This window comes from Orycteropus afer, unplaced genomic scaffold, assembly GCF_000298275.1.
Source record: "Orycteropus afer afer isolate SDZICR_OR568_19922 unplaced genomic scaffold, OryAfe1.0 scaffold00020, whole genome shotgun sequence".
Classification (NCBI taxonomy): Eukaryota; Metazoa; Chordata; class Mammalia; order Tubulidentata; family Orycteropodidae; genus Orycteropus; species Orycteropus afer.
The window spans coordinates 11686956-11703726 of NW_006921607.1; the positions used below are offsets into that span (position 1 = coordinate 11686956).

The 16771-nt window shown below is 34.6% G+C and overlaps 1 protein-coding gene across 1 annotated transcript in view; it reads right to left on the reverse strand.

Moving 5' to 3' along the window:
- Positions 1-457: 457 nt before the first annotated feature.
- The window catches only part of RBM39 (RNA binding motif protein 39), a 31869-nt gene continuing 15555 nt past the window's right edge, over positions 458-16771 (reverse strand). Inside the window, exons 8-16 of the mRNA XM_007934619.2 lie at positions 14716-14853; positions 12520-12585; positions 8734-8938; positions 8281-8358; positions 4262-4294; positions 1856-1937; positions 1213-1318; positions 652-730; positions 458-558 (exon numbers count right to left, since the gene is read on the reverse strand). Coding sequence (XP_007932810.1) covers positions 458-558; positions 652-730; positions 1213-1318; positions 1856-1937; positions 4262-4294; positions 8281-8358; positions 8734-8938; positions 12520-12585; positions 14716-14853 — 888 coding nt within the window. The remainder of the gene's footprint in view (positions 559-651; positions 731-1212; positions 1319-1855; positions 1938-4261; positions 4295-8280; positions 8359-8733; positions 8939-12519; positions 12586-14715; positions 14854-16771) is intronic.

Here is a 16771-nt window from a genome sequence, read left to right on the forward strand (position 1 = left end):
AAACAGCCCTTTAGCTGCCTTCCATTTTCATACACTACATATTCCAGAAACCTTATCTGCTAAACCATTAGCCAATATCAACATTAGTGAAATGTAACTGCTGTGTAAAAAGTTAGGCTTCTGAAACATTAAAAACATCATTATATTCCTGTCTGCCTTTTTATAGAAAGCACATTTGTTCCCCTACAACTATTCCTATAGATACTTAATGTGATTTTTGCAAATGTACATTTAAAAGGCAGAACAAGGAAACAGCTTTGTATACAGTGGGATTTACTAGTTAGGGAGAATGAGCACACTGCATTCCTGTTAACATTTTTATTTTCTCAAGGTAACAGGAATTGTATACAAATGACAGTAGACCCTTGCCTCTTTATTTTTATCTAAATAAAAGATAACTCAAGATGAATTCTCAAGAAAGAAAAAAAGCTATGTACATAAGGGACTATATTTTCCTTCATCGTCTGCTTGGAACCAGTAGTTGTGTTGCTGTCATAGAATCAGGAAAGAGGTTGTGATAAGTTGGAAGAGGTACATATGCTGCTGTTATCATTTTACCTGTTGAAAGAAACACACAACGGTGGTTTAGTGTCTTCATTTAGTTTTAGATTCTTAGTATTAACCAACCAATCAGATAAAAAGACCACTCACCAGCAAACCACCTGCCATGCAATGCATTGACAGCAGCAATAGCTGCAGCAATTGATGGGCACTTCACATACACATTGCCCTAGAAGAAAAACAAGAAGTTTAAGCATGTTGCTATGTAGCTTCAATATGGTTTAGTACTTAAGTATATTCGAGACACCATCTAGAAAAAGTGTTTTATAACCCACATATTTGTTTTACTGGCTCATAAATACATCTAGCATATTATTGAAAAGATTTATATTCCCAAAGTCTTGCACACAATATTTATTCTTTTTGATTTGGAAGCATTCAAACAATGAATTAAGACACCAAGATTTCATATCAAAATGTAAATATCACCAGCAACTGCTAACAATACAACCTGGTAAAAACTTAAGTAATTTTGAAAATGTCTATTTTCCTGGGAGATCTATTTAACAAATATGTTAAAACTTAAGAAAAAAAATGATCAAGGCAAAGAGAGGGGTCATAAAATGCTCCAAGTATACATGATTACCAATCAAGACAAAACAGTGGAATATCATCCTATGTATGTTCATTTTAAATGAAACCCCACAATACCTGAGCTGAATTTTTGTCAACATAAATATGAATAACTCCTCCGTGTTTATTACATTCTTCAATCACATCATCCTTAATCTCTGTATCCCATCCAACTTCTTCTTCTCTGTAACAAAGTATTAAACTTTAAATAAGCATTTCTATCACCCAAACTCATCCACTCTGAGTTAAGAATCCTAAAGCTCCACCTAATTTAAGCTATAAACTAATACAAAACCAATGAGAATATTGTGAATTAATAAATACATGTTATACTAAACACTGGCTAGGCATTGAGAAAGAAACATTCCTAATTCCTGGATCAACAGAAGTAAAAATTTTGAAATATTTTTCTATTAGAGTTCAGTATTTCAAAGCCAAGAATAGGTGAAAGGGTAAAATGAAGATACATCATAGAATACTATTCAGAAATAAAGAGAAAAGATGAAATCTGAATAGCTTTTAATTCAAGTCCAATCTTACAAATGAATCCAAAGGAAGTAATTAGCAATATACATAGAAATTATGTGTATAGGATTGAAACTATTTCACTGAATTATGAAATATTTAGAAATGTCTAAATATTAATTTAGAAAAAGCCCACTCTCATGGCTTTCACAATACACCCCCCCCCCTTTGAGCTTCACAAAAGGACATTACTTACGTTTGAGGGTTAAACATGTTAGAGAGTTGGAAACACTGTGTTGCAAGTGGTTGAACAGAAGCAGCTGCAGCTAAAGCTGAAGCTAAAAAAAAAACAAACAAAAAAGGAAATCACTTTCATAGAAAATACAGAAGAATATCCTGATAAAACAAAATAAACCACTAAACCTAAAATAAGTGTGAAAAAAAACTAGGGTAGTTTCATTAATTTCTCTTATTTAATAATGCTATCAAAGTATACCACAGTGCTCCATTTTAGTTCCCAAAAAACTGAAGCAACCTAAAATTTGGCAATGATTACTGCTATGGTTGCATCACAGGATTAAGGCAATTGATAGAATCACTATATTGCACACAAGGAAAAAGATGAATTAATAAATGTTCTATTATATATAACTTTACAACAACAAAAATTATCCCCCACCCCCAGAAAAACAAAAAAATTGGCAAAACTACTTTCAGAAACAGTCAAAGTTAAGAAATTTGGGATTTAGAAGGTAAAATAATTTTTACAGATGGTCATCTAAATCCATTTGATCAGATAAAATATTGAAACAAACCAATCCACAAAGGCAAAGGATAAAATCATAGATTGATTTGTAGGACTGCTGGAGTTTATTTCCAGACCAGTGGGAATTGTACAAATACAACCCTTTAAAATGCCACATATATCTCTGTATTTTTGGACTTCTTATGATTCTGCCCATGAATATATGGGTCTATTTTCTTTTATAATCAAGGTTTACTTATATTTAGAAAGATTAAATTCTTAAAGTGAGATGCTTAAAAATAATGCACGCATTTGAGACTCAATATCCTACAAAAAACTATACATCATGACATCAAATTAAAAATTTTGAGAAAGATTAAGTCTATTTTTAGTGCTATGTAATAAACACTCAATAATATCACTCAATAAATATCAATAAAGTCATTGTTAAAATTCAAAAGAAACTACTGGAGGTAATATTCTTTCAGGAATAACAAAATATTAAAAAATAATGGTTTAAGTTTTAAGTTGTAGCATTTTCCAAAATAGTTGTTCCACTACTTTCATGTGAATTATAAAAACATTATCAGTAGCTGTTAACAAAATCTCTTTTTACAAAACTCACCGTAATCATATTATATGACCAAATTTCATTCCAATACACAACAAAGCTAAGGATAAAACAGTGCATTAGAAATGATAGTAATTAAAATGAATGATCATATGAGGAAGTATCCTTAAGTGGAACTCTTCCACTAAATAAAATTAAGTATTGCATGAAGTATATCAAAAAAGAATGCTCATTTCTGGTAGATACAAGTGCTTTTTTAGCATCTTTATATTCTTCTTCAATGAACACATTTTTCTTTCATATAGCTTTTATTTTAAATTAACACAGAAATGCTGAAATAAATGATGTCATTATTTTGGGGACAGTTACAGATGCAAGAGTGCATGCATTATATGATTATAAAATAAATACTGTGTTCTGTTACTTATCATCAAATAGAAGTATGCTGGAAAAAAACACTAGAAGATTTTATCAAAACAATTGCGAGGACTTGTAGTTTTCAGTTTTTCAAATTTACTATGATCATGAAAAATTATGATCATCAAAAAATTAAGAAAATGTACAACAGAAATATCTGGACTCAACCTAGATCATAGTAATACACAATGAAGTCAATACTAACAAGCCTCTATCGCTACTTAAAAATATCTGTTAACAAAAACAGCAATGAGTATAAATATCTTATTTGCTGGGGAAAAACTCAACTATTTATTTCCTGCTATCAAGAATAAAACTTTATACACACACACAATCATAGCCCTAAAGACAAGACACTGAATTTGCTCAAAATCCTTGTCATGTGGGAGAGATTTACATGGTATTCAAAGTGAAAAAAATGATACCCTACTTTAAAAATTCTTTTAATTTCTAAAATCTGCATGCAACATAGGACTGGATAATCCCCTCTCATTGCTTGGTTCTATTTATACAAAACATGGGAGCCAAAGGATCATTTCATAACCAAAAAAAAGTTCTATGTGGTAGACCTCATCCCATAACTAAGTTCACTCACTGACTAGTAAAACGACATTATTACATTTTCTAATTTTCTCTAAGATGAAATACAATAATCTAACTACAGGTAAAAATAATCTAAATACAAGTACAAGACTGATGATAATTCTAAGTAAGCTAAGACCCAAAAAAAGGGACATCTTTATTTCTTATCTACTTAATTGTACAAACTTGTATTAGGCATTCTGAAACATTAAGTTATCAGTGACCTTACTATGTATAATACAAGCTAATGTCAAAATTTGGCCTAAACTGTAAGTAGCTATACTAACTGTGTTGCTACTTAAGTCTACTTTAAAGGCAAATAAAAAAGGATAAATAGTTCAACTCACCTTCAGTCTGCTGGGAAAGTCTTGTTTGCAAATCTATAACAAAAGAGAATTCTACAGCTCAGTGCAGGAACAATGAAGAGCCTCAACTAACAGGGTAAATGTCAGGGAAGTATTAATAAAAGAGGACTAAGCAGCAGGGTTTATCAAAAAGGAACTTAGTAAAACCTGGCAGCAAAACCTCCTTCCCCATTCCTCATTGAGAAGGCTTTGGGGCCTTTTTCAGTCCCCTACCCTAGGTAACTTTCTTATGGCTGTCTCTTCCAATCAATCCTAGTCCTCCACATCACTAATGTATTCCACTACACTACTTTTCAATTGGGCATAATGGGAAATGGGGAAAGGGAAGCACACCGGTCAGAAAAAGTACAAAAAACCCCGACCTTGAGAATTCAATTCCAAGTACTTGGGAAATGCCAAGTATTTATTTTTCCATTAATAATAATATACACTTAAGAATGCTTTTACAGTTGTTTAAGTACTGCAACAGTACACATCAAACAGCTATAAACACTTTCAAGTCTACCAACTAAGTAATAAGTTTCCCAACTATGGGAAAGATCAGCCCTAAGTATTTTACATACATACATCTATATAATGTGCTTTTCAAATTTAATATATCATGCCTAACCCAAAAGGTGATTAGTAACATTATGGTTTCTTAGCCTAGTCTGGAAATTTAAAGTAGTAGCCATAAAATTCATGGGGTATTCTTCATATATAATCTATAAAATCCAAGAAAAATATAAGCATCTGGTCAGTATTATTTTAAAAAAATAAAAATAATAAAAATTTATTGTCAATATATTTTCTCATATTTATCATTAAAATTTCTACATTATTAAGCACCTTAAGAGAATAATGCTGCTAAATAATAAAAATAGCAAGTCTGAATAATGAAGAAAATACCAGGTATTTATGCCAAAATGCTATGTGTAAAAGCTGTATGAATGTCTTAATAGTTACAGAAATTCACAACTTACAAATTATTTCCATTCAATAAGCAATATTCTTTAAAATGTGATCCAATTGTTAACACTTCATTACCATTTGAGTTTCTTCCCGAGGTAACAAAATGATCACAAAAAATGAGAAAAAAAGGTTAAAGGATCTGTGTAGCCCACTTAATACTGGGATATAAAAATACCTGGGTCCTAGGTGCTCAAAATTGGCATCTCAGGGAGTTGATGTATACTGTAGGAACTTGAAGATATGACCACAGACCACTGTCAAGAAACTTTAAATTATAACACAATTTGTCTTTTTTTTTCCCCTAAAATGGGAAAAAAATGTATAGATATCAGAAATCCAAGGTATTTTAAAAGTATGTATCTATCTCTATCCAAATTTAAAAATGATTGATAAGGTTGGTTGTCACAAACTAGGAAACAAAGTATAAATTTCATTAAGACTCCAATGGTATTTTCTCTCAGAATAAGCACAGTTAATAAAATGATGTTGCTATTGTGTGCCGTCGAGTTGTACACGACTCATAGCGACCCATCCTTGGGTTTCAACCGCCAGCCCTCTGGTTAGCAGTCAAGTGCCTTAGGCATTACCGCTACCAGAGCCCCTAATAATAAAATGATAGAAGGAAGAAATGTGGATGTAGTGATGCCCCATCCTTGGTTTCGAACAATAGCTTTAATGGATTAGAAGATAAGGCCTCAAACACAATACTCAGCAGTTAATTTCCAAAAGGTATGTATGTACACTTTCAATGATGACTATCTGGACAAAATAAGAACAAATATTCAATTGTATAAACTTTCAGCTAAGAAAGTTCAGTATTTAACCATTAATGCCACAGCAATTTGTAAGAAGTCTAAGAACTAGAATCCATTTTGAAACATCTTAATAAATATGGAAAAAAGGGAATATAACAGGTAAAGAGAGTCCTGACTATATTCAGTAATCAATATGGATCTTGAGATTATAATCACAATCACTAAACCTCACTCAATACAAATGAACTACACAAGGCCCGGGGAGTCCTATCACGGGTGAAATGGCTGGTGTAGTTAATAGTTTCCAACACTAAAAAATCTTCAGTTAGCTGCAGATAGGGTTGATGAAAAAAAGCAAATCAATATATTTGGTATAGCATTCATAGCAGAATATGTTTTTCAGAAATGACTCTTACATTATCACTGTATAAACTGCCTAAAGACAGGGGAAAAAAAAAAAGATTACTCAAACGGTCCCTGAAGCAATACATGGAATATGATTACTAATCAAAGATCTTCTAAATTATTGAAAATCACCCCAACCGTGGGAAGTTATACAGGGAGACAGTTTCCAAGTTGAGTAGTAAGTTTCAAATGGTAAGAATAGGTTTTTTTCTGCAATTGCTGAGTTTCCTAAAATACCTTCAATGACAGCAAATAGCACTGTTATGACTATTTGCTCACTGTAAAGAAATTAAGTATCTTATACCTAGTTTTAGAAGCCAAAACAAACAAGCTATTAAAGGGATAAGACTCTCAGCCTTTTGGCTAAGTATAAACCAAAACAAACCCAAACTCACTGACTCACAGCAACCCCTCCTTGGGTTTCTGAGGCCACTCTATGGAAGTAGATCGCCCAATCTTCCTTCCCAGGAGTGATAGTAGGTTTGAACTGCCAGCCTTCTGGTAAGCAGTTGAAAGCCTTAGCACTACACCACCGGAGCTCACAAGATCAAGTGCAGTAAAGAGTTAATTTAGAGACACTTGGTAACTCCAAGAAAAGAGAAAGACAAAGTTCTAAAAGCAGAGTGCTTTGTTAAGTATGTAATGTTTTCATGACTTTTTTTTTTAATCTAATTATCTTTTCATAAAGATATACTACTACAGTTTTGCCAAGAATTCTATAAGGTATCTAGATACTAGATTTCAAGGTAATTAATCTGACATCATGCCTAACAAAGCAAAGACACTTAAGTAAAGGTATTTAACACTTTGGGATACCCACTAAGAAGAGATGCACTGAAAGCCCCATTCCTCTTAATAATAATGTGTAATTTAAAATTAGAAATGATGCTTGCCTTTAATACATATCTTTATTAAGATATTTAAGGGAGCAATGCCTAAGGCACTAGACTGCTAACCAAAAGGCTGGCGGTTCAAACCCACCAGCCACTCCTTGGAAGAAGATGGAGCAATGTACTTCCGTAGTGATACTGCCTTGGAAACCCAAGAAGGGGTCGATAAAAGTCGGGTCCGACTCAACGGCACATAACAACACAAAAAACGCTATTTAAAAAGAAATCATGAAGTAACCACATAGACCTTTCTGTGTATCCAGATACGGTACACATCATCATAGTCTTAAATTTTATTATTACTTCTCAGTTACAGAATCTCAAAAATAATAAAGGACCAAATTGTATTCTAAATTGCCATACTGTCTTTTAGTATTTCTTGTCACCCAAGTTCTAAAAGGTGGTTCCATTCTAGGGTTCTAAAAGCAAAATTAAAACCTTATCCTCCTACATATGGGTTAATCTCAAGGTTTATAAAAACAAATTTCAGGTAACTTATTTAATAAGTAAGAGATAGGGAGATTACCTGTTTTATAAATTGAATCCCTTATTATGTAATTATAATAACCTATCTTCAATTCTACTCTTCTGCCCTCCAGGGACTTCATTCATTAATAAAAACTCCTCTGGATTATTTTGTCAACAGTTTTCCATACATTCTTGTAAAGAACAAACATTACCAAGAAATAGTTTTCCTCTAGAACAATATTCACTTTTAAATGGTCTGGTCCTCAAAAGTGGTGAATTTTTAAAATCCAGGCTTATTTCCAATCTCAATTAAAAATTGGTATGCATTGGTCAAAATACCCTGATAGTTTATTATAATCAATGGTAATTCCTTTTTATAACTCCACGATCTTACACAAACTCTAAAAATTTACAGGCTAAAAGTACTTGATGAATTGAATTCTCAGTAAGTCCTTTCAAATTCAAAAATTTGGCAAATTTTCGAATTGGATGAAAAACAATGATTTCAAATTAGAAAAGATTCAATTCCTACCTGCCACAGCACCAAAAGCCAAAGAGCCACTCATTTGTAAAGCCTGCTGAGCTGCTGGTGGAATCTGCAAACCTGTACCTGTAAAAGATAAAAGGATTTTAATTTCTTAATGTTATTAAAAGCAGAGAAAATTTTTCTGGGTGCTTATCTATGTAAAACTAGGTAACAAAATCACAAGAGGGGGGGAGAAGGTGTTGAGGTACAAGTAAATTTATTCTTCAGGACAAATCTAAATATTAAAAAGAACTTTGTCAGTTAATCTGTAGTACTTAAAATGTATCACCAAAAAGTAGGTTCCATTACAACTTTAAGCAAGGCTATTTGTCTATGAAAATAACACATGTGATCCAAAATAAGGAATATCTTTTTTCATTCCATTCCTCAGTTTGCAATGGCTATCTTTTTCATCACCATATCCACAATAAATCTTTCACAACACCTGGGAAAACTTACCCTCTGCAAGTCTTGCCATCAGTTGAAGACGACCAGTTGTTCCCAAGTCAATTCCAGTCCTTTCCAGTTCATCACTGTCCAAAAACGAACTAGCACTGGAAGCATCAGTGCGCTCAGTAACGTGACCAACTTTCATTGGCCTTCCAGCTAGTTCAAATCCATTAAGTTGTTCCAATGCTTTTTTGGCACATTCAGAATCAGAAAACTGTGAAAAGACAGGAGGAGAAATATACTGGTTTACATATATATGTAAGGTAAGAAAAACACTTACTTGTGAACTCTAGTATATTGAGTAATTATTACTGGGTAAATGGTAAAACATTTGATCCACCCCCACAATGTGCTGTAAATCCTACCCCTTGTACCTTTGATTATAATCCCATTTAGGGAATGGGTTTGGTTTCATTTGGTTTTCTTTGTTAAGAAGCTTATCAGTGTAGGGTGTGCGTTTGAGATATGAAAAGAGATTAGGACAAAGTAGCAAGAGATGGGGGAAATAGATGCCATGCCACAAGAAGATCATCAAGGAGCCCAGGAACAAGGACTACCCATCAGAGACAACACCTTCCCCTAGGGCTGGTGCCTCAGTTCAGACTTCCAACATCCTAAACTGTGAGAAAATAAATTTGGTTATTATTTAAAGATGAAATTTCATAATACAAAAAACATTACCAAAATGGATAGATTATAAACTTATGAAAAATATATTTCTTTGTGGGAACTTAAAAGATAAAATATTATCAAGTCATCATAGACCTTCACTTTTCAGTATGTATACCAATAAAATGTGAAAAAATTTTTTTCAAATATCAAAATATTTTTAATTTGCTGGGAAATGTACTATGTGAACAATTCAGAAAAGTAAAGTTTATTCAGATATGATTTCTAATACAAAATTCTGGGTAATGTTTTATCTACTGCCAATAAAATAATTAAAAGTCTTTAATACCAGGACACAGATAGGAAAGAGTTAATCTTTAATTCACAGAACTTTGCTTTTAATTTACAGAAGAAAGGAACATTTTCCGTCCCATTTCATAGTTCAAACTGTCTTCAGTTTAATGATTTTTTAATGTTTATAATGATTTAAAAATTATTTCTCTGTTGAAGTGAGAACAGTAGACTAACACAAAACAAAGTATAAAAACACATGCACAAATGCACCATGTAAATTTATATAGTCTTCTGTTGCACTGTATTATTAAGATTCTGTCAAGTCGATTTCAATTCATATCAAAGCCATGTGACAGAGGAGAACTGCCCAACAGGATTTTATGGATTTAACGTTTACAATAGGAGCAGACAGCCAGGTGTTTTTTCCCAAATAGCTGCTGAGTAGATTTGAATCCGCAACCTTTCAAACAGCAGCTGAGTGCTCAATTGTTATATCACCAGGTCTGTTTAGGTACTTAATTCAGAAAAATTTTGTATACAGATTACTGTAAAAAGTCACAAAAGATCCTATTAACAGCTGACATTAACAACTTACAAAAAAATACTTTGAAATGTCAAATTCTTTTCTTTTGGTAAAATACAATTCTGTTTCTTTTGGTAAAATAGAATTGTCTGATGAAAGTATGTCCACCGACCAAATATGCAAGCGCTAATCCTCCTGGGAGCTCTGGTAGCATAGTGGCTAAGGCACTTTACGGCTAACCAGAAGGCTGGTGGTTCAAAGCCACCAGCCACTCCTCGGAAGGAAGATGAGGCAATCTACTTCCGTAGTGATACTGCCTCGGAAACCCAAGGAGGGCTCGTTATGAGTCGGGTCCAACTCTACAGCTCCTAACAACAATCACAACAATCCTCCTCATATAAAATTCTAACTTTTAGTAAATAGCAGAATGAAATAATTTAAATCAAATATAAACGTTCAGTTTTAATTTTAAACACATACTCCCTAACTGCAATCACATTCCAGAGAGAAGGTTGGGCAATCCTACTTCCGTAGTGATAACTGCCTCGGAAACCCAAGGAGGGGTCGCTATGAGTCGGGGCCGACTTGACGGCACATAACAACAACAACAAAGTTATAGAAAGAAACAAAAATAAAACATTGCTGTCAATGTTTTACAAATGTCTTTTCCTTTCACCAGTACTTTCAGATAAATAAAAGGTTAATGATGAATGACTTATAATAGATTATGTCTGCAGCTAGATTACCTTATATTGAAGTATGAATATAATTTCCTTATTAAAATAGAGACCTACCTGCACTTTTAACTAATAGTCTGTTTCCAGCAGCTTACCGGGTTGCAAGTACGACATAAGATTAGACATTTGAAAAGTTGCCATCATATTACATATTTGGATTGCTTTAAAAACTGAACATCTCACTATTATTCCAATTGTCACCTCATCCCCTAATCTAGACTGGGCTACCATGGTTAGCCACACACACTTTAGTCTGATCTTGGTTATAAAAAGGATTTAAGTAAATGAGTTATTTTATTAATTAAGAAAAAAGTATCAGAAGTCAGATATGGGAGACCTGGCTAAGCAAATAACCATGTATTAATAACATGGATAGTACTTTAACAAACTTTCAGTTTACTATCTAGTATGGTGTGATAGTTGGAGCTGTGTGTCAACTTGGCTGAACCCCAGTTCTGTGTGGTTGTTCCCACGATGGGATCGGGTGACTGTGTTCTGAGTGGCCATTCTGCCCAAGGGAAGTTTCCCTACGGGTGTGACCAGCTTCCAGGATATCCAGAGACATCCTGGGAAGAGAGACATTCTTTGAGGGATTGGAACCCTGGTGTGCGGACTACAAACTTCCCCTGAGTGTGCAGCCCACCGCTTGGCCTGAAGATCTTGGATTTGTCTTTCGTTGGAGTCAACAACCAGTGTCCTGCCTGCCAGCCTTGAATTTCTCGGCCTCCTGCGCTTGCGGAAGCTAAGGCTGCCGCCAGCCCGACTTTTCCTCCAGGGACATTGGACTTGCCGGCTTCTATATGTTTGTGAGCCATTTTCCTAAATTTTTTTTTCTCTCTCTCTCTCCCTCTATACGCTTTGCTGGTTTTTGTGTTTCTCTAAAGAACCCAATCTAATACATATGGCTACAAGATAATAAAGAATTAACTTTACCCAAAGTAAAGAGGAACTAACAAGTGGGCCCCTAGACAGTTTATGAGAATTAGATGAATTAGGGAGCAAGCTGGCCAGGAAGACCAGCCATGTGATTAAAAATTTAGTTAGCCTGACCTCCTAAAAAGGGAAAGAGGCTAGTTCAATCACATTATAGGTTAGCTTTTCTGGTTGATAGTATTATGTGTGCATGATTGTGCTCAGATAAGACACCTCCAACCCCTCCCTAGGAACAGATTTTCAAGTCTGGGACATTCCTAGACTTTACCCTATGACTTTGGCTAGATTTCTCTTGTAATCCTTTCACTGTAAGACAACTCTAATGATAATTATAGTGCTTTCACTGAGTTCTATGAGTCAGTCTACTGTATTATTGACCTCAGGGCACAGAGGGAACCTTCAAATCTGCAGCCAGTTTGTCAGAAGTGAAGGTGGCCCTGGGAACTTCCCAACTTAAAAGCTGTGTCTGAAGTAAAGGCAGTCTTACAGAAAAGTGCACTTAACTGCGGTTATTCTGAGCTATGAAGTTTGCCCTAACTGTAGGTAGTTGGTTGTCAGGAATTAGTTGCTGCTACTAACTAAAAACTAGTTTTAATATGTTTTAAAACATTAACTATAATCAGTAATCAATGCAGTTTTACCAAATGGCTTACACCTAAGTTTTTTAAGTTGTTATCATTAATTATGGTGATTGCTTACCGTAATAAATCCATATCCCTTGGATCGACCTGTTTCACTATCCATCATAAGTTGGATGCTTTCAATCTACAATAGGAAAACATTATTATATTAGTCAAAAGAAGGAAGTATAAGTATGTGACTCCTTAAAACACGATTTGAAAAATCAAGAAAAACTTCCTAACAATAAAGATGCCTCTCTCCCAACAACAAAGAATGAAAACATTGCAAGTCTTATGCCCAAAATAATCTAAAGGCAAAAAAAACTCCCAAAATAAGTTATATAGTGGGGTACAGAAAAAAATTGAACAAGTCTCTGAAAAGCCCAAGTCCTTCATAAAGAAATAAATTACATTTCTGTTTCCTTCTATCATGCTAAAAACACCAGACGTCAATTCCCAACTATACGGTTGTTGTTAGCAGATTCCAACTCATAGCAACACTACGAGGCAGAACAAAAAACGTCTTGTAGGGTTTCTCCTACGCTGTAGTATTTAAGGAGCAGATAGCTAGCTCTTCCTCCCATGGAGCTGCTAGATGCGTTTCAACTGTCAACCTTTTGGTCAGCAACCAAATATAAATTAGATAAACACTAGAATAACCAGAATTTGGCAATGGATGTGGTGATGGCTGCACTACTCTGAATGCACTGGAAAAAAAAAATCACTTAATTGTAACATGCTCACTGCCACTGAGTTGATTCTGACTCGTAGCGACCCTTCCTTGGGTTCCCAAGACATTATATCTATGGAAGTAGATTGCCCAGTCTTCTTTCCGAGGAGTGGCTGGTGGGTTTGAACTGCCAGCCTTAGGGTTAACAGTCAAATGCCTTAGGCACTACGCCACCAGCGATCCCACTGAATTGTACACTTTGTAAATAATATGTCAATAAAGCTATCAAGGAAAGCAAGCTTTAAGTAGAAAATGAAAAGAAACTAAAACAGACCACCCATAAATTTTACTTCTTAACCTTTTGATAGTTATAGGAATTTATTCATATTGTGGTAACAGACAAACATGTACAAGTATAGTCTGTATACCCCTTGCATGTGTATCGTATTTGTAATAAATTAAGTATCCTAACCCTGTAAAATAAGGAGCTCTGCTGGTAAAGTGATTAAGGTATTTTTTGTCTGCTAACCAAAAGGTCAGTGGTTCAAACACACCAGATGCTCCACAGAAGAAAGATGAGGCAGTCTGCTTCCGTAAAGATTTATAGTCTTGGAAATCAACAAGGGTCACCATGAGTCACAACTGACTTGATGGTAGCAAGTTTGGTTTTGGAACCCTTTAATACCACCCTAACTCGAACCACGACTGATACTTAAAAGAAAAGTATTGCGTGAGATGGTGAAAGAAAACTCTAAAAGCATATCCAAGGACAACTGTAGATTTTTATTCACTGCCACACAAAACTTAAGCATAACTTAACACTAATACTTATTCTAAAATGCGTATTGTAAAATAAGGACTAACTAAACAGAAACAGACGTTAGAGTAAGAGGTTTTTCTGTTTTCTGGGAGATTTACTGAAGTTTTAGGAGTATGTAGAACAAATTTTATTATAACTATTAAATTAAAATAACGAAAACCAAACTCATTGCCATCGGAGTTGATTGCTACTCATACCAAACCCCCTTGGGTTTCCTAGGCAGTATCACTACAGAAGTAGAATGCCCCATCTTCTGCTCCTCAGGTAATCTACTTCCACAGTGTTATCGCCTCGGAAACCCAAGGAGGGGTTGGTATGAGTCGCAATCAATTAGATGGCAGTGAGTTTTGTTTTTGTTTTTTTAATTTAATGGTTATAAAAAAAATTGTTCTACATACTCCTAAAACTTCAGTAAATCTCCCCAAAAAGCATAAAAGCCTCTTACTGTAACAAATTTTGCCAATATTTCTTCCTAAAATTTTGTGCTAGAATGTTAAAAAAAAAAAAAAGAACTTGGTCTTTTAACAATTTATTAGTATGCAATGCAATAAATGATGTGATTGATCCTAATCATGATGTATTTCAGGGTAGCATTACAATAACTAATAATTCTATCCACAAATGATCTTATTATTTCAGAAAACCGCTCTTAATCTAAACCATCACAAAATTCCTACCAAGCCACTCTCCCCCCTCTAAATCATCTCACAGAAACGTAAATAGATACACAGAAATTATGCAGTGATATTAGGATCAAAAACCTATTAAAGATCCACTGAACTTACTCTTCCAAAAGGCTCAAAGATCCCCCGAAGCATATCTTCAGTTATGTTAAAGTGTAATGAGCCCACATAAAGCCTCATAGGTCCAGCGCTTCCCTTTTGTAGATTGTTTGCCATTGCTGCAGCTCTGTTTTTTTCTGCCTACAATCCAAACAGACAAATTATACATCACACAGGGCTACTTCAAATGGTGTAAACAGATTAAATCCCACCGTTTGCTTGGCAACTGATGTAAAAGCCAAAGGTTAGTTAGAAACTAAGCAAGTCACGCATAAAGCAATCAATTAAGGTATTTCATACTTAACATGTAATCATCAATCATAAAATTACATTACGCCACTGACCTTAAAATGCATTCTGATTATCAAAGATGTTAAACATGAGGGAAAAAAAGAGTGCTTCATGGAGCTGCTACCTATGTTCAATATTCATTTAAATTATATAACCTAGAGATCAGGAGTTCTGGTTGTGTACTGCCTAAGGCATCTGTCTTACTAACCAGAAGCCTGGCGGTTCCTACCCACGAGATGCTCCGTGGAGTGAAGATGAGGGAATCTACTTCTGTAAAGATTTGGGGTTCTGGTGGCATAGTAGATAAGGCATTTGGCTGCTAACCAGAATGTCAAACCCAACAGCTTTGCTCCACAAAATGAAGATGGAACAATCTACTTCCATGAAGATTAACAGGCTCAGAAGCCCAATGGGAGTCACTATGAGTCGGAATTGACTTGATGGCAGTGAGACTGGTTTTGGAGTGAAGAGATCAGTGCTTCTCAAAGCATGATATGCCGATCGTTATTCACCAACTATTACCAGTATAGTTTATGGCATTATAAAAAACCAACTATCTACACCTAACCAAACCATTCAACTATCAGTTTCACCATAAGACCATCTCAACAAACCACATGTTTTCTAACATAAGCTCCTTTTCTTGTTGTAACATTGAGCAATACTTCTCTACCTAAGTAAACAAAAACCTCAACTTGTTGCTTCCAAGCCCTTTCTTACTATAAACTGCTAACTACTGGGTTTGTGCTCCTTCAACAAAGAAAATGAACCAAGCAATTAGTAGTTCCCTATTCAGTTCACATACAATCACAAGATGAACACCCAATATCAACCAGTACCAGTTTGCATGAGCTACTCAAGACTAAAGGCGACTGAACATTTGCATCAGGTAGATACACTCCTTGGAGGAGCAATCAATCATGGGAGAACAGAAGGGCAATGTTTTTGCACAGGGACACAGCTTAAAGGACAGGAGCACATGGGAGGGAAAGACACAGGGAAGAGCTAACTATAGGGAGGAAGTGGGAAGAGAGCTGTTACACTGTGGGGAATTGCAGTCGATGTCATGACTCAAAATGGGTATGAACTGCTGTATGGAAAATAAATTTGCTCTGTAAACTTTCACCCAAATCACAATTAAAAAAACAAACAAACACCAGACTAAAGGCAGCCTCATATCCCCATGTGTATCAATGTAGAATATTTTAAGATGATAATAATGAGGCTTAACAAATATCGTGGTCACAAATTATTTACAGCTTATCAGCAGTGAAACTAGAACTTGTAAGTCTGCCCTGGTTTCAAAGCTTTTGTACAACTTTACAAAATTACTAAGTAAGTTTGATGAAGTAACAAGATTTGCAAGAAGTTATGAAGTATCTCAGTGATTTGAAAGTAACCAACATGGCTACAGCATATTTCTCAAAATACTCTTTAAATTTATATTCACTATTGAAAAATCAAAGTTAATAGCTATAAACAGTAAATAATCAGTGACTGCTCCTTAGTACAAATGGATGCTGATAAAAAACGTGTATTTGATAAAATGATACATCCGAACTTTTCCTCATCCAAATGCTCTACAATATTAATGCTATTTTTTCTCCTAATGCAGTCAACATCGAACCACCAAGGGGAATCAGCAAAGGGTAAGAAAAAGCATAATGTGGATCAACTTGAATAGAAAATACTCTCAAAATTAGATCGCAACCTCTTACTTTCAAGGAACGCTATGACTAGAGGTACAGACAATCAAGATTAACCCTTT